The 25,196-nt window shown below is 44.3% G+C and overlaps 1 protein-coding gene across 9 annotated transcripts in view; it reads right to left on the bottom strand.

Annotated features, from left to right (window-relative positions):
• Nucleotides 1-25,196, bottom strand: part of Eri3 (ERI1 exoribonuclease family member 3) — a 132,735-nt gene that overhangs the window by 84,843 nt on the left and 22,696 nt on the right. For all 9 annotated transcript variants that reach the window (XM_076860583.2, XM_076860586.2, XM_076860578.2 and 6 more), the window contains 3 exons: nt 14,216-14,332; nt 7,872-7,931; nt 3,521-3,612 (listed from right to left, as the gene is read on the bottom strand). In XM_076860583.2, the coding sequence (XP_076716698.1) occupies nt 3,521-3,612; nt 7,872-7,931; nt 14,216-14,332 (269 nt within the window). The remainder of the gene's footprint in view (nt 1-3,520; nt 3,613-7,871; nt 7,932-14,215; nt 14,333-25,196) is intronic.

The following is a 25,196-nucleotide window of genomic DNA, read 5'->3' as shown; positions in this document are numbered from 1 at the left end:
ACACCAGACCTCGAAGGCAGGCAAAAAACTGAAGGCCAGGCCAGCCCAGCACCTACATGTTAAGGGAGAACTTTCTGTTCTAAAGCTTAGCTGAGCCTAGAAAAGGGGCCTCTGAACTCTGAGCAGGCTCCGCCCCTCCCCCATCGGAGTATGGCATCAGATGATCCTGAACCTCTCCAGAGGCTGCATCCAGGGTGAGGGCCTCCCTCTAGCCAGCCTCACCTCTTCCGGTCTTGCCCTCTTCTTCAGACCAACAACCCACCCAGAAAGCCTCTGAACAAGTTTCTCAGTCATTCGGTGCTTATCAGCAGGTGATCCTCTACTTTGGTAAGCAGAGAAACAACCCTAAACTTCATGGGAGCTTTAAGAAACCAGAGAAGGCAAAGGAAAAGCGGGATAGGTACAGAAGGTGATCAAGCGCCAAATCCATATCAAGTATCATTTCTTTAAAAAGTTAAAGGAAAATTAAATCTGCACTCGCTAAATTTAAACCTGCCTAGCAGGATCTGTGGCTATCGCATCAAAGCCCTATAAACCTGGAGTATCAACTCATCGGGCTCTGACAAAAGATGGACACAAAATGATTTTGTCAGGATGGGAGCAGATTTCTTTTCTCCAGTGGGATTTTCTGCTGCCACTTCAGTTCCCATTTCTCAGTGCTGCACTAATCAGCCTCTTTCCAACAAAAGTGATGTGAAGCTGCTTTGGGGGGATGGGGGTAAGGGCAGCAATGAGAAGGAGGCATGCTTCCAGAATACTAGAGTGGAAATGAAAATATTTGCTGAATTCCTTAGACTTAGTTAAATCTGGAAATGGATGTCAAAATAAGAAGTAAGCTATAGACTAGCAACTTGTGAGTGTCAATTTAACACCACCCTTGTCAGGCTCATCAGCAGCCTTTACCAGGCGAACAAAAAGGTGATGGCTCTGCCGAGAGCGACTGATGTGAGGTTCCAGGAACACCGATAAGCTGTGCACTGTCACGCTACACTACTTAAGTTTCCTCTCTGGCTGTTTTTATTTTGTTACACATTTAATTAAGAACCTTCCCAGCAGTTGTGCGGAGTCCTGCTTCTAAAAGGCAGTCACAGAGCCTTCCTCCTACCACTGCCACCTGCTTCCTCCTGCATCCGCTTCCCCAGGGCCTCACAGGCCTTCTCCAAATAAACCCAAATCAGCATCAAAGTCCATCCTACCCATCTCTTTTAGAAACTGTGCCATCTTAGAATTCAATTCTGTTTAGCTACAAATCTTTAACTCTCATAGCCTTAGGAGGGTTTTGTTTTGTTTGCTTCATGAATAAAAGGGAGACATGACCGAGGCAGTGGTTAGGAAGACCAAATGAGGCAAGGTTATGTGTTCTTAATAATTTGGTTTCCCTTCATATATGCTTGGTTTCCACAACACAATCCATGTTTCCAATTACCTCATTTCTTGTGAAGATACAGGGCAGTGTCCTGAGTCACCAACATCTGTCCTAAACACACTGTGTTGCAGTACATACAGAACCAGAAGGCTACACTAGAGCTCCAGGCCAGAACATTCTAGACCCAAAATGACAACCCCTCTGAAACTGTCTATCTCATGGGGAGACCAAGTCCAAGCTTAGGAAGCCCAGCCAAATGGTCTCCAGCCTTATGCACAAGTGTTTTCATATATACACCATTCGCTATTGCAGCAGAAGATTCTGAAACGTGGGCCTTTGAAGATGAATGCCAAAGAGAAAAACAGTGATAGGGTGGGAGTTCTAGTAAAGCTACCTGGAGGAACTGTATCTCTGGACTGGGTCAAAGTGCTTTCCTCCTGTCCCACATAAGCTCTAGAAGGCTGGTTAGCAGGCTGATCCTGCCCTGCCCTGCTCTGTATAACATCTCCTGGGCTTTAGAGCCCTACATAACTCCTGTCCCAGCTTCAAGGGCTCAGAACTACCCAGCACACCACCAACAAGAACAAGTCTTCCCTTCCACCTCTTCTCCATGACTTCCCTGATTCATATCTGCTTCAATCCCAGCCTGTGTAATTCTTCTGATGAGTGCCATGTAGAAGAGTGGAGACCCCTGGAGCACATAGACAGATGTGCACTCACTGTGTACACACACCCTAAAGGGTTTGGCAGGTGAAATGTGTGTGTGCTGATGTGTTCTAGGGTTTGTTCTTCCTCCTGACCCCAGAGTTGGGGTTCAATACAGGCATGACACCCACTAGGGTGCATAACTCGACCTCAATTTCCAGTGTCCAAAAGGACCTTGGTGAGAAATGGTGCCTGTTTTAGTAAAAAATGTCACACCAGAGCCACTACTGCCCACCCCCCACCAATACCCACCTTATGCTCAAGAGTGCTCTCTCTCTCACGCTCTCTCTCTCTCTCTCTCTCTCTCTCTCTCACACACACACACACACACACACACACACACACACACACACAGAATGCTTGCTGCTGTCTTCAGTGACAAAGAACATAGAGATATCGATTCTATCAATCCTCAGCAAACAGTGCCCCCACCACCTCCACCCCTCCGTTAGTTCCCTGGGGGCTGTCTGAAGCCAGGTATCCATGAGGACAGACAAGATGCAGAAGTGTCAACCCAGCAAACAAACCAGTTGTCATCTGTAACTGGGGCATGATCAGGAGACAGAGGAGAAAAAGCAGTGGCGACAAAGGAGAAAAGAGGAGGCTGGTGACATGGGCAGCTTCCTAGAAGCAGCTCTCTCTTATCTGACCATGAGGCTCTCAATTAGATCACCAGGGTCTTACATGGAAGATAAAAGGGTGGCATAGTGTAATAGTTAAGGACAAGGACACTGGAGCTAAGTTGACTGGGTTTGAATCCTGGCTCTGTGTATTCTTGGCAAGTTACTTAACCTCTCTGTGCTTAATGTTCTCAGTTATAAAACAGAAATAAGAATACTACCTACTTTATAGAATTGGTAAATGCATTATTACTTCTAGAACTCTCAGAATAGTAAATATATGTATTTGGTTAAATATTTTTTTCAAGACCCTCTTTTTGCATGTTTGTAGTATTAGGGATTGAACGCAGGGCCTGTATATGCTAGGCAAGCACACTACCACTGAGCTACAACCCTAGTCCTTTTGATTTTACTTTGACACAGGGTCTCACTAAGTTGTTGAGGCTGGTCTTGAACTTATAATCCTCCTGCCTCGGTAGCTAGGATTACAGATGCTTACTACCATGCCAGGCAACACCCTCTTTTAACACCTTCCTTCGAGAGATCATATGCAGCCCAGCAATTAGTAGGGATGTCATGATGAATGAATCTTGGCAAAGGCAAGAAGGTCCCAACAACAGCAGTCTAGGCAGGGCCCTCAACTCAATCTCACCCTGCTCCAGAAAGGTGGAAGGCAGGACTCCCAGCCCTCCTTCATCCCTGGTAGCCCCAAAGACCCAGGCATCCCTGCCCAGGCTGCCTGCAGGCTTAAACACATGTGCCTCTGAAAGGTAAGACTGGTCCCACAGAGTCCAAGCCCTGGCAGCAAAGAAGCCCTTCTCGTACTCACATGACTTTTAAGTCCCAGTCTCCACAGGTGACAAAAATTGACTTGACGTTTGGATCTAAAAGGCCTTCCTTCGCCATCCACTCATGGACCCTCTGAAAAGTACACAAAAACAAATGAGACTTTCCTTTTTTCCCTCCCCACCCCCAAGTCTATGAAGAGTCACAACAATGAAACACAGATAAGCTGCTTGTAATCAGAGCAGGAGAAAATCGTAATCTTATTCGCCTTAGCTCAGAACTATGGAGGCACCTGGAGGATGATCCCTTCAGGAAGACCTACAAGCCTAAGTGTGTGGGAGGGCTGGACCCTCCAATTCCCACTGCCTGGCAGTGGGCCCCTAATCCAGCAGGTCAGTCCAACAGCCTGCTCTAACTTAGTTGTTCCTCTCATTGGTCCTCCGACAAAGGCATAGCCCAGCATAGACTATCCTGGGCCATGAGAATAGTCCAGAAGGAGGCCCCAAGCAGGTACTCCAATCCACAGCTTTGTTCATTCACTTATTCATTTTACTCTTCCATCAAATGTTTACTGACCAAATTCATAAATTTGGGGGCTGGGGATTTAGCTCTGTTGGTAGAGTGCTTGCACAAGGCTATGGGTTCAATCCCCAGCAACTCACACACTTTCTCTCTCTCTCTCTCTCTCTCTCTCTCTCTCTCTCACACACACACACACACACACACACACACACACACACACACCAAAAAACAAAACAAAACAAAACCCCAAATTTATGAATTTGGTAATTTTTCAAATGAATGTGAAGAAAATTTCATCTTCAGGGGAGGCTCTTTTGCTGGGCTGAAGCCCCATCCTGGCATCTGGGTAGCACTGCCTATTCCTATTGCTAAAAGCTCATAAATCAACTTTGTCTTTCTCCTTTTCCCAGTCGAGGATTCAAATTTAGCAGAATATTTTGAAGGCTAGTTCAAATCCTACACAAGGGAAGAAACTGTTCCTAAACATACTTTACATCTTTCTTTCCCTCTGAATGATTTTACTGTTTGCACTCACACTGGAAGTACAAATACTAAAATCAGTATATAATGAGAGAATTATCATGAAGAATTCATAAAGCACTGCCTATTTTTTTAGAAGATCCTAGGCATGAGGAGGGAGTGCAGCAGATCACACCACTGCTTCTATGCACACAGGAGGATTATTTTTTAAGACTGTATCATATAGTTGTTAAAAATGCAGGATTAAAAGTCAGACACATCTGGGTTCCAACCGTTGGCTCTTCCATATCCTGGCTGTGTCATTGATGGGCAGTCATTTAAAAGTCATTTAACCCCTCTGAACCTCAGTTTCCTTCATCTATAAAACAGGGTAGAATGACTAACCTCACAGAGTTGTTCTGAGAATTAAGTTGGATAATGTGTTAAGGGCCTAGTACAAAATAGGACAGCAGACTGAGAAGGGGAGAATGGCAGATCATCATGAAACAATACAACAGATACAGCAATGGAGAAGTGACCAAAGTGCTAGAGGACCAGGAGGAGGAAATGGCTACTTCTGCAGAAGCAAAGATATAGGCATAATAATTTTGTATTTGAGAGGCATTATTTGTTTCACGTCTGTCTTCCCTACCAGACTAAGAACCATAAATGCAGAGGCACTCACTGACTTAACTGTTCACTGACCCTAATCCAGCACAGTGTCTATTCAAAAGATATTTCCTGAACCGACTAAAACACAAGCAGGTACAAGTTTAGTTGTGCATGAAATCCACAGGAGGGATAAGAATGAGGCTGGGGGACTAGTTAGGCCAGACTGCAAAAAGCCTTGGGTGACAACCAGGTAATGGAAAACCCATGGGTACCTTTAAGTAAGATTACTTCTAGGAGGTGTATGCTGACTCCACAAACACCCCTGAGATACTGGAGGCGTGGCCCATGCCAAAGAAGTCCTTGAGCAAGGCCAAAGATCCTATTTAGTTTCATGGCTGTAGCAGGACAATATCCAGAATGTCAGAGCTGCTCCCTAGTGTCAGACTATATAGACCATGTCATCTCCAAACCCTCTTCATAGTCTGAATGCCAGAGAAAACTCCTCAGCAGTGTGTCTGGGCCTTCTGAATAATCATCTCCCCAGTCATCAGCCCAACCCCCTGCATACATGCACATGTACCTGTGGACACACCAGTACATCCTTTCCCTGGGGCTACCTAAAGAAAATAAGGCAGACTTTCCATAGGAAAACAGGTAAGGTGAACCTGCTGGACTACATTCCCAAGGTAGGTGTCCCATGTGCTACAAGGGCTCCCAATGCCCCAACTCCTACACAGCAGGAACAGAGAACAGGATAGAACAGGACTGTCGGGAGGCCATGCCTAGCAAGACCTCCATGAGACAGAAGCCCTTAATACTCACTTATGCTGCACTTAGTGAGCACCTTTTGTATAAGTCCAAAGAAGTAATACTACATTTGGAATCAGACCTGTCCTTCTTGCCTGCTATGCCTGAATGAAAAAAGGATTAGAGGAACCACCAAGACAACCCCAATCAGCTGGCTCTGGCTTCTCAGTTACTGACAGCCTGGTAGGGCCTAGCCTGAGCTCCACTTAGAATAAACGAGCCAGGCAAGCCTCTTGCTGGCTGCCTGCTCAGGACATTGGTTGGGACAAGAAATTAGCTTTAGCTCTATATCCAACTCAGGGTTAATGGGACCCATCTAGTTTCTCTGTCCTGCCAGAAACTTTCTATTCAAGCTGATGCCAGGAATCTTCCCTTCTCACCCACAAAGTATTCTGAAGTGTCAGAAAATAGCTTTCTGGGCAAGACTGAGAAATCCTCTAAGCACCCTGCTCTGGGTCTGGCTTGGGGTTAGCAGAGGGTTGCCTCCTGAAGACTACATCTTCCCATCAACTGGGGGCATGGACAAAACGCCCTGCATCTCAACAGCCCTGGTTTGGTGCTGGCTCACAGCAAGCATTCTCCTGACAGAATCCCAGCCACAGACATTCCCAGGAAAAGCTGTCTGGCCTGGCCTCCCACAGGGGCCAGGCCCTGACTGGAGATGCTGCTGGCTAGGACACGGAGAAGGATCGGCCTCTTTCTTCTTGAGTCTGGTCTTACAGGGAGTGGCCCATGCTGAGGAGCTCCCTCAGTTACAGCAGTGGATCTCCCCTCAAAATTAAATAAAATAAAATAAGTCAATGGGGTCAGAAGGCTTCCTAGAGTACCTTCTCCCAATCTACTGCAGGTGCCCAAACCCTGACCCAATCAGAGGACAAGAGTAAAAGCCACCACTGAGGGGAGCCTAAACCTTCCTCTTGGACCCTGTTGCATCCTGAGGAGCCCCAGGAAATTCTCTCTTCCCATGGGACAGGATTCTCTGCTAATGGGAGGACTCTGGTGCCCTTGCCCTGCCACTACCCTACTTCCTCAAGGCTGTCCACCTCCCAGGCAGATATGCCCTGCTAGTTTGCTATGCCTCCAAATATGTGGCTTCTTCCCGAGCATTGATTATGTCCGAGCTTTGGGTTTATTGGTCTTAAAAATGAATAAATCACCTAATGAGACCCACAGGCCTTTTCTCCTCTCCCCTCCTCTCCCCTCCCCCTAGAAACTTCTCCCCCTCAGAAAACCCTGAGACAGGAGGAGGGAATAGGCAACCTAAAACCAAGCACCACCCTTCCTTATTCCCTTGGGCTAGGGTACAAAAAACAGTGTCTTAACCTTTTCCAGCTCCCTGAGGAAAATATCCTAGAAGTGTAGTCTCTGCCAAGGGTTCTAAAGTCTTTAATTTGATTTCCTCACATAGGCAATTGTTGTAATTATTCTGATTAGGAATCATTACCCAGCGCAGCCTCTGCACCCCTGACAGGCACAAGGCATCCAGCAGCAAGCTGCAGTGGGGAAGGCGGGCCCAGCCGCAGCTCCTGGAGGAGCTGACAGCAAACAAAAGCCATCGATGGGGAGTTCTGGGTGAGTTAATGAAGTGCTCACATGCCACAAGAAGCCAACGCTAAAGCTAAACAAAAACACCTCTAGTCCCGGGGGCTAGTTCCCCAGTGACACAGCTTAGCTCCCCTATGCGCGCCTGCCTGGGTGCAGTGCAGGATGCCCCAGAGCCACCAGGGCAGGGCCAGAGGACAGGCAGGGTGGGGGCCCTTCTCCTGACTCCTGGCAGCACTCGGACATCTTGTCAGTAACCCTGACGGGAACAGCTGGAGATGACAGATCAATGGTTCAATACTCTCAACAGCATGTCACTGATGTGACAGCAAATGTTATTCTAATCAAGCCATAATCATAGTCAAATTACACGGCTACATTCTCAGGAGGGGAGGGAGAGAAAGGAAGCAGGAAGGGGTCAGAGGTCAGGAATTAAAGGTCATTCAACCTACCTCCAGCACTTGCTCCAGGCTTGGCTGACCATCCACCATGGCTTGAATAATCCCGGTGAGCTGAAAAGAAAGAGAAACAGCCTTTGGGTGGAAAACCAGGACACAGACTCAAAGCTGGACCAGCTCCTTCCCTTTCTTTCTCCTTCTATTGTAAAGGTCTCCGACCCGGCACTGTCTCCAGCTCAGAATCCACTAGGAGCCTTAAAAATAAAAAGTCCCAGGACACTGTGTAAGCTTTCCCCACAAGATGGGGGCACACAAACATATTCTAAACACAGGGTGTATCTCGTACCCATTTTAGCTTTCATTTTGGAAAAAAAAAAAAAAAAAAAGATTTTAAATTTCTATTGTATTCAAAAGGCTCAATAACTTCCCCCAAAATACTGCCTGAAGTAAATTCAACTCCAAGCTTCACAGAAGTTCCTGTAAAATTTGGGGGGTACTAGCATAGGATAGGCACAATTGGTTTCAAGTCCCCCTCCTCTGAGCCTCCATGTCCAGACTCACCCCTGCCACACTCTCCATCACACCAGTGAAGCCCCACAGGCATCTACCCTTCACCCTGCACACATGGATCCTCAATACTGACGAGCCAAAGAGAAAAGAGGCGCCTATAACCAATGAGGAAACTAAAACCAAAAGCCTGATGTACAGAATCTGGCCTAGAAAATATCTGGCTCACAGGCCCCTGCTCCTCCTAGGTCAAACAAGCTTCTTCCTCTACTTTGTTTTGTTTTGTTTTTAAGTAAAAATATCCCTCAAGCACAGACTAGGGAGAGACTGCCTACAAGAATCTGAGGCATGAGGACCCCTCTCCTGGACATCGGTTAGAAATCAGCCAAAAATCATGGGCCCAACATGCCCCTGGCTACTTCCAGAAAGAGTAGTATCTCAGGCTTGCTTGGAAACAACTTTTTTTTTTTTCCAATGGGGGAAGGGGTTTAAAACTCCAATTAAACTTTAATTTCATTTAATGAATTCAAAATACCCAACTCATAGAAACCACCAGCTCTAAGAGGGAAGGTTATTTTCTCATAGTGACTTACATGGAATGGTAATACACACCTTTTAGGGAAGAAATTTTCATTTTAAGAATGCTGAGTTCCTCTAGGTGGGATTCTGTAGTTCATCAAGTCATTATTAGGTGGTATTTTAAGGAAGTGTAAGGACACAGCCACTCTATTTTATATTCCAGAAACTGTTTTTATATTAATCTGTATTTTAATTGGGTAACAGCTGCTGCCTACAGACTTCCCATGGTCTAAAAGGAAAATAAATTAGAAAGATTAACTACGCTGTTGTTTCACAAGGCTTTAACCCACAGCATGCCCACCCGGCTGGCACCTCCACACCCTTTCCTTGCTTGGGAGAGCAAAGAACTGCCCAGCAGAGGGAGGGCCTGAGTCAAGGAAAAGAAAAGACGGGTCTTCAGAGAACTGTGGGGGGCAGGGGAGGCGGCCCTGGGTCAGCCACTTTAATCTTGGGAGTACAAAGGACTTTTCCTTTTATTTTGCTAATAACTATCCCCCAAGCACCTACTATGTGCTAGGCCCTATCCTAGGAATCATGGATCTAGCAGTGAAGAAAACATAACCCTTCCTTAGGGGAATCTGCATTCTTCTTGGTGCCCCCTCTTCCACCCAGTGGTACCCTAAGCCTGTCCACCTTCCACAGCTACACAGTAAGCAGGTAGGTCCTATTTTGTCTCAGGCGTGTAGGGGCCAAAGAGAATCAGGAGTAGGCCTGATCTCAACTCCAGGTCCACTCTCCAGATTAGTAAATGACACCCAGGCACCATCGCTGCCAGTTCTGACCCAACTTCTCTCCTGCCAAATTCTTCCATGGCCTGGACTGGGACTTTGGAATGTTCTTGGCACCACTTCCATTGACTCCCTGTGTGAGTGAGAACTGAAGCCCTTCAAGGTACAGCTCATCTGAGTTACCCTTGGTGGGAGCCAAGAGGAGTGACTCTGACCTTGCCCCAGGAAATTCGGACTAGACACAAGGCTGACATTTGCACCCAGAGCTTTCTCAGAAGTGGGAGTAGCTGTGAACCTTCTTTTCCATGACCCTCCTTTGCAGACAGGACTAAGGTCCCCACCCATGTACCCCACTAGTACCTGTCCTGGACTCCAGGAAAATTATAGATGGGTAAGAAACTCACTATACCAAAAAGGAAAACTGGAGATCTACTCAGATGTCCTGTTCCAAGATTCCTCACTATAGACAAGGCCCACCTCTTCCCATCTTGGGCTGGGGGAGGGCTCTGGCATCCTGGGGTTTCACAAACTCTACTCCTATGATCAGTAATCCCAGTCTAGGAGAAGCCTGGTGAGGTCAGCTTCTCTCTGTCCATGCTTCCCATAGAATAAGCATTTTCACTGTGACCCAGCCAGGCATGCTCACAGCTGAGTTCCTAAAGGATCTGAACTTGACCCTCAGAAATGCAGGGGCTTATATACTGGTTCAATCAGACATAGTCTTCTAGGAGAAGGCCTAATGCCCCATTGCTTATCTGTCAGGAGCAGATTCTCAAGGTAAGGAAAGGCCTTGGGAGGGAATGAAACACAGCTCATCCTATCTCTGTTAGTGCTGCGAAGGCACTGGATGTAGAAGAGGTAAAATTAAGAGAATTAGTCCCCTACTTAAAAATGACAAACTGTAACACTTATATAAGAAACTGTGGGAGCTGTGGCTGTGGCTCAGTGGTACAGCACTTGCCTAGCACGTGTGAGGCACTGGGTACAATCCTCAGCACCACATAAAAATAAATAAATAAATATCTTGTGTCTATCTACAACTAAAAAAAAAATTACGTTAAAAAAAAAGAAACTGTGAGGGAGAGAGACAATTTTATAAAATAAATATTGGGCAGTTCTATCTTAGGCCTAACTTAAATCCTTCCTGCTGCAGCTTAAGCCCATTCCTACTTAGGTTAATATATGTTTGTAATAAGCTTTCACATCCTCACAATGAAAGGTACTAGAGCAAAGCCAAGTATTATTAAGCTGAGAACCAGGGCTCACAGGCTAAACAGAGCTCAGAGACCTTAACCACTTAAAGCAGGAGAGGTGAGAGAAAGAATTAATGTGTGTTCTGTGGCTCCTTTCACTGAGGGATTACAGATTAACTCCCACTTCTCCAGACTCGGAAACCACAAGCGAGGGGCTTTTGACCCTGACTGATAACATGGCTGGTTACTGAGATCCCCTACCCACACAAGGGCTTTGTCTAGGGATGATCTGGCTTCTTCTTAAATACTAGCAACTACAGGAAGCAGCCCAGGAAACTCACTGCCAATAGCATGTCAGCATCCAGTGCTTTCTCCTTTCACAGTTTATCTCCAACACAATCGTATTCTGACACCAAGACAGTTTGTTGATTACATAAGCACTTGTCTCTGGTGTACAATCTGATAATAAAACCTACTCTTTCTCCTCAGACAAAGAGACCAATAAATCTCACCCTTTTTAAGTACAGGTACAAGACAAAAGCCCTTCACTGGCATTTAGCAAAATGAGTATTTTTCTAGTTTTTCATGACAACAACAACAAAGACTGCACATGGTCAAGGACTATGAAGCAGCCCAGCTACTAGCGACAGAGATGCGCTGATGTGCTGGAGCAGATTCTCAAGGTAAGGAAAGGCCTTGGGAGGGAATGAAACACAGCTCATCCTATCTCTGTCAGAACCGGGTCTCCAGGCAGACTACCAATTGGAACTAAGAAAGGATCTCAAGAAGGCTTACACGGAGCCTCAGAAGTAAGAGTGTCTGTATGTGGGCTAAGCACCCAAGGGAGAATTCTTTTTCCTGTTGTCTCTCTTCACACAAGATTGTGTTCACCTGTGTACTTGCCACATGCATGTGTGCATACGTGTATGTACACACATGCACAAGCTCGGGTGCATAAGAACTTGTTGTGCACAAGAGAAAATCCCACCAGAATAGCAGCTTGGATACCATCTGAAAGGGCTTGGGGTTGTTACACTTCCTAATAAAAAATTACCTCCACCCCTTCCCATAAAGGCAGCTACTGCCAGGGTGGGTGAAATTCCAGAACAGCCTCCATCCTACGTCTATGCTTCTCTCTGTGATACAGCTCTACCTGGTATGAAGACAAAGCGATATTTAGATAATCTGAAGTTTTCCAAAAAGACTTTACTTACTCAGAAGAGCAAGTCAGGAGTACAGTTGCTTTTGGGGGAGATGGGAACAACTCCTTGACAACATTTGTCTATCTACAGAAGACACTTCAAGTGTTTATTCAGTATCAGACCCCAATGATGAGGTAGAGATGAAAGGTCTAGTGGGGAGACAGAGAGTTAAAAGTATAATGTGTCTGATCAGCACAAAGTTGGGGCAAGCACAACCCAGGCTGGGATCAGGGAAAGCTTCCCAGGGAAGGTGACCGTTAACAGACTTCTAGAAGACAACAGGAGGTAGAGGGAGGACAGCGGCAGTGGTGTACAGGCAGAGGAACCACCATGTGCAAACATGAACTATGGAAGGACAGCCTTTGGGTGAGAGGAGCCAGGTGGGAGATGAAGCAAGGAGATATGAGGCTGGACAACAAAGCAGGGGCCAAGTCATGGAGAGTTTTGAGCTCTGAAGCCCGAGACAAAATGACCCAGTGCCAGCAACACAACCATAGTCTTTTTTCACAAACAGGCTTCATATCAATATCCCAACCATACTCCTACTCCCCCTCAAATTATGCATGTATGTCCTCGGGTGAAACTGTCTAGAAAGAAGAAACATGGCTTTCCTCACATTCTCACAATGCTTCTTCCCCTCCTCCTAACAGCAGCAGCAGCAGCCCTGCTCTGGTGAAAATCTCTCTGGTCCCCATATGTTCTATGAAAAGCTAATTGCCAGGCCCAAAAGATGTGCTTGCGTTAACTACTAACCAGACCTAAGTTTTCCCTAAGTGGCCTATATTGAGCACTCTGGATACTCTGGAACAATGGCGGTAAACAGTCCCAAACAAGCAGCAACCTTTCCAAAACCAGAGTCTGCCTGGAGCCCAAAAGGTATAGGCCTCACACAGAGGATGAAGAATAGGACGAGAAGACTTTACACTTTTGAGCCTATGGAGGGCTCAGGTGATTAGCTTTCCTTCCTTCCCAAAAGGAAAAGAATTTTCACCATATTAAAATGGAGATTTTTTTTTTTTTTTTTTTTTTCAAAAGGAGCCAAAAGGAAACATTAGTTTCTCCAGGAACTTACCTCTGGTGAGTTCCAGGAGAAAACAGGGAAACCAGGAGATAAAAATAAGGAAAAACCTCAACATCATTAGTTAGAACAAAAAGCTTAAGAGACCAGACACCTGCCACGGATGGCAAATTCTGACATCAAGTCCAGGTGACTTGCACCTTGGATGTCAATCTAGAGGTCAATGAGATGCCCAACTCTATCAAGCAGGCCCCCCTGCAGCCTACTCCACTCCAGAGATGTTTGGGATTACTCAAGAACTTCTCTCTTCCTGTTCCATTCACAGGTAGGACGTAGGTCTCTAAATGAAGGCACACAACCTCTAATACCTCAGTGCCAAACTCCTAAAAGATCCCAGAACATTCACATTTTCCCATCACCTCTGTTACTACATGTATCTGACTCATGATTCCACCGCAGGATGCAAAACATGACATGTCATAGGGGAAAGCATCCATAGAAGGCTTCTCCTCACTGTACTGGAGGTCAGAACTTTCAGGGGCTCCTCCCCTCTGCCAATGGCTCTTCTGAGCTTTCAGCAAACCTCAAAACCTCAGTCAGTCCCAGTTTTATAATCTGTAAAACAGGGTCAATATAATCTGCTGACAAGGTGGCCAGTACAGTACTAGCCAGGGTAAGGATCTTTCAGCCTTGGCCAGCCTGTCTTCTCTTTCCTTGGTAATAGCGTGTGCTTCCCACAAATTCAACCAATGTTCCATACAGGATCATTTTACAGAAGGATAGAAAGCTAAGAAAACCTGAACATAACATTTCCTTCCAAGGGGCTGAAATCTTCACCTCTTGCCAACTGACCCTAAAGAAAATAGAACTAGAAAGAATCTGTGACCCAGAAATACCATCCCAGACTCCAACTGCCCAGTTGCCACGAAAAGCAGGAATGATAAGGAAGGGAAAATGTTGGGGAAGCTGGATTAGGTTGTGCTACTGCTCTCCCTAGAATTCCAGGCACAAGTGGAGTCACAACTTTATGAAAAGCTAATTGCCAGGCCCAAAACATGTGCTTACGTTAACTACTAACCAGACCTAAGTTTTCCCTAAGTGGCCTATATTGAGCACTAATAATCCCAAAGTTCTCCCAGCAGCCCTTGCTACTCAACTCCAGGGCCCTTACCTCTGTACAGAAGGGGGTAAGCTGTGGATGAACTACAGGCTGGACATACATGTGAAAGGTGGACTCAATCTCCATGGTCCGGCCATTTAGTTTCAGGATGGGGAACTCGATGATTTCCTGCAATGCCAAAAACACAGAAAAGGAAGTTATTTTAATCAACCATTTCAAATGATAATTCTTTAAGAAAGAATGAATGTTTGGGGCTCATGACTCCTTCCAGGCGAATCCCAAGGCTGAACAAGATGGCACCAGCATAGTTATAGTCCTAACCCTCCCACTGCTAGTAGGACTAGACAAATATCTGCTTCATCCCCATTGTTTCTGGAAAGGGGAATAAAGACAGTGGTATAATCCACCACAGTTTCTCCAACAGATTCTCTAGCAGAGGCCTGCTCATTTGAGCCCCTAAAAAGAGACCCTCCTTCCTTTTTCCAAGTTCCCTGTCCAGGAATGAGTCTGGATCTCTTGCCATGTAGACAATCAGCCATCAGACCATAGATTTCCTTGCATGAAGTTTAAACAGAGCTGTGAGTTTCTTCAGTTTTTATGAGGGGTAAAAAAAAGAAAGATAAATAATAAATAAAGCAAAGCCAAAGGAGATACCAAGAGAAGCAGAAAACTGAAGACAAGTAATAGGAGCTAGTGCCTCCCACCTTTCTTTCAGGCAGTACATGCTCCCCCTCTTATATCCACCCCCAACCGACCCTCGCCCAATTGCTTAGCCAGCCCTTCCCAGTCCACTGGAACGTAATGGAAGAGAAGGAGGAGGAGTGACAATTTGTTTGGTGTCTCTAAGATTAATTTGTCTCCATTATTTAATAGAGATGCACAGCATCAAGGTCCTGGTGTGCAAACAGGCTTGCAGAACGCTGGCTGTGCAGCATGTCTCATACATCGCTCCTGGGAAGGGAGGGACACACCAGAGGGGGGAGAGGGCAGGAGAGCACACGCGCGCCAGAGAGAAGAGGGAAAACAAGAAGAGAGAATAAAAAAAAATATTGCTTTTTAATATTCAAAAACAGTTTGCAAAATTTAATCAAAGCAGAGGAAAAGCTAACATTTTTACCACTTTGACATTTTTATTAGCGCTTTCATAAATTTTTAAAACATGAATGGAATTAGTTTACAACACACACACACATACACACCAAAAAAACTGCCCTGAAAACATCTGGAAGAGACAAATAGGAAATAATAAAAAAATAAATAAATAAAAGCAAAATCTTCCAAGTCAAATTAGCATGTGGAAAAGGCCTCCACTGCAGAGAGAAAAGGGGGGCTTTGCTCACTCAGTGGCCCCAATAGTCAGCATCCCTGCCTCTGAACCCCCATTCTAGAGGGCACTTTTTCAGTATCTCTGAAATCAAGGCCAATTGGTTCTCTTCAGAGACAGCCTGGGGAAGCGACAGAGGGGCTGATGACACCTGACAGCACTGGGGAAATGGATGGGTGGGAAAACAAAAGGAGAAATAGTCATCTCCTGATGTCCCAGGGAAACCACGTATCCTCCCCTGAAAACATACCTGCTAATATTGGGCTTATTTTTAAAGCATTGATTTCAATCCAACACATAACAGCAGGACTGAAAAACCAAATCAAGGCAGTCAGATTTCATGCCAGAGAAATTCAAAGGTTCTGGTTGCCTGATCTCTCCGGGCTGATCCCCAAAGATGGGGAAGTTGACAGGAGCTTACTGCCAAGCATAGGAAGGGCAAAATAGCTGCAAGGCGGAGGCAGAGGGGAGTCAGAGGAGGAGGCCTGGGATACTGCTTAAGACTTAGTGATAGCTCTCTCTTCCTAATGCAAAGAGAAAAGAAAACTCATTCCTCAATTCCCTAGGCCTTTTGTTCCCCACAAAGCATTACAAAGCAGCCCAGAGAGAAAGGAGTTTGCTCTGAAAAACAAAAGTGAACACACACATATACAACATACACACTGGTCCCCCTGAAAAATAAGATATTTAGATTTCCAAGAGCCAACTCTTAAGTGCATCCCATCTGAGTTGGGCTCATCTGACTCCTGAATTTCCGTCCACAAATTCTTCCCTTTCACTAAGTAGGAGAAACACTTCCCCCAATAGAAAGAGCCCCATAGCCTAGTGAGTTTGGCTGCCCTGGTGTCTAAGGAAACAAATACAGCCAGCTCCTCACTAACAATGTTAGCTGGGCCCACAATGAAATTTAACCTGTGACACAACTGTACTTTTCATTTAAACTTTCATTTGAGAGAAGCAGTGTTTGGAGACCTGCAGTTTGTCCTGCTAATAAAGACAAGTGTTGGGACCTTTAAGGATGCCATTCATCTTTGGCTTTTATTAAATTCAATTTTCTTAAGCCCATGATACATTATGAAATTAGGAGTTGACATTCCTCTGGAAACAAAAATATCTATCAAACATAAATAGAAAAAAACTCCTCTATTACCAAGAATTTATGGCTTAAAGTTGATCTCTTTCCACTCTTTTACAAGCACATGGTTTGTTTTAGATACCTGAAATGCTATTATAGACCTGGAATTTCATTAGTATTTATTATAAAATTGTATACATACTCCAGCTCCTGCTCTGACCAGCCCTAAGTCAGCATGCCCAACAGACTCCCTAAAAACTTGGCCTTCGGGTTTCCCCACTGCAGGTTAGTATTCAAACTTCCCTCCTGCTGGCTTCCTTACCTATAGGGAAATGGAGCTGATCAATGTGCTTGAACTCAATGCCATCCTCCCTGAGACAAAAAAACAAGCCACCTCAGCTCCACGTGGGGAAAAATGCATGGACCCCTTTGATGCCTGGACCCACCGACCAGGACACATCAGACTGGGCCTATCATAAACATACCTTTCTGATGTTGCTAGCCCATCAGTCAGGAGTATTCCCCAGTAACAAGAGGGACTTTCAAGCGCCAGTCTCAAAACATGACTGCAGGAGCCCTTTGGCTGCACAGGAATTGTTAACAATGAGCCTGCACATTGGCATATTCATTTAAGCCACTGAAGATGCAAAAGAAGAGCTCTTGATAAAAAGACTTCAGAGAAGTCAGAGCAGAAAGGACCTTACTTATGTATTTCTTATCTTCCCATACCATTCAGCAAGCACAGACTTGAAAATATTGGGCCAAACATCCCAATCACGGAAGAGGAGGCCTACCTTGCACCAAACTGAGGTCACTACAGCAAGTGTACCTAAGTCATGCCAAACACTTCCTTGACAGTTTTTAGCTGATAATGATCAGAGACATAATCCCAATACTACAGGTTGATAGCATCATTTCCAACCAAGGATTTGTGAAGATGTGCCCAGGTCCCAGCTTCTAAGTTCAGTTGCTCGGATAATGAAACTATTATCCCTGTCCCTCTCTTTTCCCCACATCCAATTTCATCATTCCCCGAGGAAGAATTCTTTTCAGGAACAGTTGAATACTTGGGCAATGGCTGCACCAGAAAGGAAAAAGGAGCCAGTTTGTATTTACAAGCCCTCTTTCCTACCCCTAATAACAGCTTCACAATTCCTTATCTTCGTATGCCATTTGCACTCAATTAAACTACCTGAGTACCTACTGACATCATGAAGTGTTGGAGTGTGATTTAGAGATAAGACATAGTCTCTGCTTTAGAGAAGTACATGAACTAGTGAATGTAAAAGATAAGTGAGCAAATAATGAACAGTACATTGTGATAAATACCTTAGTGGAGGGACATACAAAGTGTTATGCTTTTCTACTTACAAAAGTGTGCTTCCACATACATTTTCTCATGTCATCCACACCATCAGTAGGTCATAAACCAATACTATTTAGCACCTACTATTTACCAAGCAGGGACTAGATGAAAACATAGAGATAAATACAATGAGATGTGGTACCTCTCCCTGAGAAGCTCAAAGTCTGTGAAAAGGATGCAGAGTAGTCAATCTCCTACAATCTCCAGGACATGTGAAAAACAAAAGCATCTTAGATCCTTCCATCTACTTTGTACTCTGTGGCAGATGCTGTGCTAGGTGCCAAAAGGGAACAACTCACAAGATGGGAATGGAATCATTACTATCCCTATTTTCATAACTATGGCCCAAAGGAGGTAAGTCACTTACTTATGTCTATATTGCCAGTAAGGGGTGAATGTGAGATTCCAAATGGGAAAAAGTAGGGCTAGCAAGCTTTCAGAGTCTGACAGGTCAACAAAGTCTGATTCTCTTAATATGAAGGGCTACACTCAGTCTTACTGTCTCCTGGAAAGAGAGGCTGTTCTCAAATTATAACAACAATGTATGAGGATTCCCAGGCAGAAAGTTCCAGAGAATTGCCACTGAAAAGTCTCCAACATAGTTGCAGCAGCATGGATGACTCTAGGTTATGAGTTGAGGGAGGGCAAGAACCTTGAGCCTTCAGTTTATATCCTAGATCTATCTGTTCTGGTCCACAATCCTCACTCTCAATGTTGTTGAGCATACATACAAAGAAGCTAACAAGTAGAAGATGGAGGAAGACAGCTTGTTTTTCCAAAGCATAAATTCTTCTCTGCCTGAGCTGATGTTTCCATGATTTTCTAGCTCTAACAGAAAACACTCTGCTTTCAGGGGACCTTCCACAGGTCATAGGGGTGATCTACCTGAGAAGACAAAGATGGCAAGTGGCAGAGCTAGGATTCAATATAGAGATATATAACACTCTAAAGTCCTTTCTCCTAGATCAACCACTCTCTCATCCCTAAGTGGTTTCTTCCCTCAACTTCTACAAACCACTAAGTTACAGTTTCACCTTTAACCAGCTACCAAGTTTGTCCGCACCCAAGAGTTTCAGGGAACAGTGGACTTTTGGTGCTAAAAGAGGGATAGCTAAGCACCTACAAAGTACCTACACCATTAGGTTGTCCAAGGGCAGAGCAAAATACCCAAAATGTTGGTCTGCTGATAGTGGATGGGGAACTGGCTACAACTTGACAATTGAGGAAAAATCCTCAGAATTTCAATTTGTCAAGTATCCAAGGTTTCAAACCTATTGTAACTATTGTCTCTGAATAAAATGGCAACTACAAATCCTCTAAAGGGGAGAGAAGACAGAGAAATAAAAGAGAAAAACCAGGCAAGTATTCATTCACCTTTACCTTTTTAAGTGAACTGAAACAGAGGTTTTAAACCCAGGTGGTTTAAAATTGCTCAACTAGGAACCCCAGATTCCACTGATAAACTGAGGACAAAACTGAAACAGCATTTCACAAGAAATTTCACCTTTCAGTAGATTATAAGAAATAAATGTGTAGGTTGTATTCAAATTCCCTTTCACTGAACTGTCTGCAGCAATAAGATTATATTTGGAGCTGGGTACAGTGGTGCGTGCCTGCAATCCCAGCAACTCAGGAGGCTGAGGCAGGAGAATCACCAGTTCAAAATCAGCCTTAGCAACTTAACAAGGCCCTGTCAAAAAAAAAAAAAAAAAAAAATTAAAGAGGGCTGGGAATGTGGTTCAGTGGTCAAGTGCCCCTGAGTTCAATTCTTGGTACAAAAAAAAAAAGGAAAAAAAAAAAAAAAAAAAAAATATATATATATATATATATATACACATATACACACACACACATACATACATACATACAACAACAACAACAAAAAAAAAACTGATTCTAAGCAGAAAGAACTAAGATTAGACTGCTGGAATTCATGACAATGGTTAACAGTAGAGCATTCTAGCCCTTTTTTCCAAAGCATAGATTCTCCTCTGTCTGAGCTGATGTTTCATGGTCCTATCTGAAATAAGGGAATGAGTGGATCATTTTTCATGGCTTTTCCCTCTTAATCTAAAAAGGAACTGGCATTTCCTCGATTTGAAGACAGTAACAGTTAATCTATTCCTTCCCGTTTGAAAAAAAATTCCAAAACGCACCTGCTCCTATACTGAAAAGTTTTGATAAAATCCAAAAGCAACATCACACCTCAAGACAGAAAAAGGAGTACCTGGCACAAGATGAGTTTTATCCAAATGGGTGGTTTTGAATAAAAATCCCATGCAAAGGCTTGCCCTTTCTCCAAAGGAACAAGGGGGGTCTCTGGGCCATAGGGAAAAGGTGGTTTTGGACAGTGGAAATAAGGGCTGCACTGGGCAACGGGGCATGGTTTGCTTAACAGTTTCTCTCTTGGAGGAAAAAAAAAGACATTTTATGCACAAGGAGCTTATTTCTTAAACAAACACTCGTGGTTTTGATTTACACCACAGCCTGCTCCTAAATAATTTATGGCGGGTTAAATTTATTGCCAAGCCCTGGCTGGCTGCAAATTCGAATTGCCAAATAATTAGATTTTAGGGCAAAGCTTATAAATTACCCGTCGATTTGTCCGGACTTGTTTGTCAGTTGCTTTGTGCTTCGGGTCATCTTTGGCATTTGGCTGTTTGGGTTTTAATTGCTGATTTACACTTTGACAGATGAGAGCTGATGCTCAAAGTTTCAGAACAAGGAATGGTACAAAATCAGAGCTTTAAAGGCCTGATTTTTCACCTGTATGTTCCACTCCACCCATCCTCCAAGACCCAAAAGCAGTTAAAATATAGAAACAAGGGTGAAAACAGACACTGCTATTCTTTATTGGAGAGGGTGAGGATACAGAGTGAACTGTAATTTACCTTTACTAAAATCAGATTTTTTTCAAAACAACACAGTATCAATAAGTGAAGGGAAGCAAAAGCCTTACAAACCATATCCTCACCTAGAGGTGTGCACACCTGTGTCTCCCTCTATATGCAGGTGACTCTGAAACAGCTTCAGTTCAAACATTTTTACATACCTGATTATATCTAACTTAAGATATCAGTGGCCTTTGTGAAGCTGACCCTTCAGGGCAATAAACAACCAAATGATTTCTTTGTAGCTACTTGCATATATTTGTCAGGTAATTAATTTAAATGAATCTTAGTTGTGTGCAGGAGAGGTCCCCTGAAGGCAGCACTAAGGGCAAGCATGGAAATGGAATAGGGTACTAAGCCCAACTTACCATTCCAATGGAAGACAAACAAATCTCTCTGGGCAGTGCCCTGACTCTATCCACTATGTTGATAGAGGGCTAGATGGCTCTCAGTATGCTTCCAGAAAAGTAGGGTCTGCCTTCCAGCCTCCTGCTATACACCAATAGCTTCCCACAATACCATGGGTCAAAATAATATTAAGTACTAATCCCACCAATAAGTATAACACGTATAACTACTATATGCCAGGCACTGCTCTGAGCACTTACACGTATTAGTTAATTTTATCCTTCTATAATATTGGTTCTATAATATTGGTATTATTATTAACTGCCTTTTACAATAAGGCAACCGAGGCAGTAAAGAGTAAAAGTAACTTGCCCTTGGTCACACTGCTAGCAGATGATGAAGATAAGACTCACATCTACACAGTCCAGTTCTAGAGTCCACGTTTAACCAACATGTTAGATTGAATAGCCTCTTCCTCAGTTCCTCTCACTCTGGAGGCCCAAAGTCTCCACTCTGGGACTTGGGCACATGCATTCATTGCCTATTCAATTATTTTCCCCCTAAAGAGCTGGGGGAAAGTCATGTAATTTGCTCAGAATCACAAGATGCATCAGAGGCTTGATTAGAGAATTACCATTTTTCCAGTCAATCCAAATACTGTCCTAACAATTCACTGGCTGTGGTTGAAGAGTCGGTGATTAAGACAGAACCAGGTTCACTCGGGCACACAGAGAGTTCTGGTCAGGCAACTTAGCTAGGAGCCCAGAGAAGCTGGCTGGGATTCAGGAAGGCCTGCTCAGTAATTCCCATCCATAGAAACTGCTGATATTTCCCCATAGGGTAGCTCACAGATTCCCTGTTTTTCTGTCCACATCTGATGGTCAAAAGTCAGTTCAGAAAATGGGCTGACATGACAGATTTAAAAATTCAAACTATTAAGCAAGAATATACAGTCTGTCATCCTGCCCACTGTGCGCTGAACCCTTTTCTCACACATTAGCTCCTGGGATCCCACATCTCCATTAGCTGGCAGGAATTACTCCCCTATTTTATGGATGAGAAAGTTAAGGCAGTCAGTAGTTCTCAAACCACAGTTCCTCATAGGCAGCATCTCATCACTTGGGAACTTGTTAGAAATGCAAATTCTGGCCCCTACCTCAGATTATCTGAATCAGAAGCTGGGGCAAAGGGGGGCAATCTTGGTTTTAATCTACCCTCCAGGTCATTCTGATGCTCACTGTCATTCTGATGCTCACTGAAGTTTCAGAAGTATTGGTTCAGATTAGAATAGCATTTCTTAGTCTTCAGACTACCTGAAGATCTTGTTAAACTGCAAATTCTATTTAGCTCTGGCATAAGGCCTGATATTCTACTTCTAATAAGGTAAAGTGGTCGCTGCTGGTTCACAGATTATACTTTGAATAGCAAAGGTGCAACAGTCTAGAACATCTATGTTACATTCCTTGCCACAGAGACAGTGACCAAGTTAGAATCAGAACTCAAGGCTCTCATTTTCTCTCAGAATAAACCCTTACTCTGGCCACTTTTAAGCCCCCCTGGGGAAAGTCCTTTAGATCTGCCAACCATCCCTGGCTCTTGCCATCAAATTTCATCTTCCTTGATGCCAAGAGCTTAGGGAGAAAAACTGGCATGTCACATCCAGAGCTTAATAGAGCAAGCTGTACATCTCTGTTAGAGGTTTCTTCATTGTGGTGATGCCTGCCACCTTAGGCAGACCTGAACATCAACTACCTTCACAGTGCTCAGCATACTATTCTTTGAAACTTCCAGAAGAACACCTTGTTTCTGTCCAAATGGACCATAAAGAAGGTTTGGATACCTCTTCTATGAAGAACTCTCAGACACAAGTCAGGAGCTTATCAAGTCTGTCTTGCCACTTCTAGTTCTAAGAAATGCTTCTCTAACACTGGCCACAAATCTGGAACAGGATCACAGAAATTCCTGCAGATCATGAGGCACCAACCTGGGGACTCTTTGCCATTGTTACCAACACCCAATTCTACATCATCACCATGAGCTTTCTTTGGGGGCTCCCCCTGACAATGGTACTCTAGTCATGTTTCCTTTCCAGTTAAAGTAGACTTTTTCAAAATTGCATGGTTCAGTCCATTCATGAGTTCTTACCTTTCCCAGCCCCAACTAACTACCAATCCCTTTTAGTTTATCAGTTTGCCTTTTAATGCTACTAGTGTCAGGAAAAGTACCTATGAACAAGAAGACATTGTCCCTGGACCACAATCTCAAATCAGGGCTTTCTGTTTTATCATAATTTTGGAGAGCAAGATTTCAAGTTTTGCTGGGCATGGTGGCGCACACCTGTAATCCCAGCAGCTCTGGAGTCTGAGACATGAGGATTAAGAGTTCAAAGCCAGCCTCAGCAACAGCAAGGCACTAAGTAACTCAGTGAGACCCTGTCTCTAAATAAAATACAAAATAGGGCTGGGGATGTGGCTCAGTGGTTGACTACCCCTGAATTCAATCCCTGGTACCCCCCAGGCCAAAAACAATTCCAAGTTTTCTAGCTAATTTTTATCTTATCTAACCACAACTACCTACCTCTTCTAGTCTAATGGCCAAAAAGTGTCTCAAACAGATCTTAGAGGGGTTACTGCCTATACTACCACTAAGGATCTCACCTGAAACAGTTGCCCCCCTGTAAGTTCTCTTTGATGTGGATCTTAAACTCTGAGCTCCCATTTACAACAAGCTCCACTCCCTATCAATCTCTTGAAGTAACAGTGCCTGTTACTTCCCAGTAGCCCACTACAATGCAAGGGAGTTAAGAGCTAGATAAGAGCATGGCTCTCATGCTTTTCTTTCTTTCCCAGCACACCTAAGGGCTATGACACATAACTTCTATTTCCATCATCACTGCCCTAGTCCAGCCCTCTAACATCTCTCTCAAGTAATACATTCAAAACAAGTTTCTCTACACCCATTTTTAACCCTTGGAACATCTTCCTCTTTGTTCCCATGAATTCCTGTTGCTATTTCTATTTTTTCCCTTCCATTCAACAACACATTTAAACTTCCTTTCTGGCTCACTAACTTTGCCCCCATCCTCACCATGGACTCTGTACTGTGCAGTCTTTACCTTGAGCAATACTAGCATCTCCAAATAAGAGCCTCTGCCAGCATTTAGCCCTCAGATCAGCCCTTACCTGGAATGGCTCCCCAGGAACTAGACACTGACCACCACACTAGAAGAGAAGTAGAGCCTCTCATGTAACAGAACTGTTCTGCTGTTCACAGACCTTCCACATCTCTCACTGGCCCACTACATGCAGAACAGGACCCAAACAGTAGCCTACTTCAAGGCTCCTCTACTTCAGAATAAAAGCTTCCCTGATGTTTGTCTCTTCCTCCAAGGTCTCCTTCCTGATCTGTCTCCTTTCTTATTCTCTCAGCACCTATCTATTAGGGCTTTGTCTATGGATGTACTTCAAACAAACCCCCTCTGCCTGGGCCAGCCTGCTCATCCTTCTGCAGCAGACTGGGGAGTGGGGAGGTTGGGGTATCAATCTGGGAAGACTCTTGTCTCCGGCTTTTAAGGCTATGGCTCAATTCTCTCAATTCTCAATTCTGGAGCTCAAAACTCATCACATAAATAAAAGGCTGTGGGGGCTTTTTAAGTACTGTGAACACCCAGGATAAGAGGATAAAAAATAATCATCCCAATGGCATCTTAATAAAAATGATGCAGGATCCTTTCTTCCAATGAGACAGAGATGGAGAAAGCATCTCGAATATCAGTTTCCTCACATCAAACAACTGAGCTTGGTCTACAGGAAAAAAAAAAAAGTGTAATCAGTTGAGGGGAGAGAAAAGACAAGACAGGATGGAGACAGGAAATCCTTTGGACTTCATTCCCCCACCCACCCCTTTCTGACTTGCTGGCTTGCTTTCTATGGCTGAGCACCTGTTGCTGGAGCTCAGAGGTAGCACTCAATTCACACCCTCCAATCACCTCTACGTTTTCCAATCTTTTCTTGCAACCCAGACCCTCC

This window comes from Callospermophilus lateralis, chromosome 7 (assembly GCF_048772815.1).
Source record: "Callospermophilus lateralis isolate mCalLat2 chromosome 7, mCalLat2.hap1, whole genome shotgun sequence".
Lineage (NCBI taxonomy): Eukaryota > Metazoa > Chordata > Mammalia > Rodentia > Sciuridae > Callospermophilus > Callospermophilus lateralis.
The sequence above is the reverse complement of the archived record's forward strand: the minus strand, read 5'-3'. Positions and strand labels throughout refer to the sequence as shown.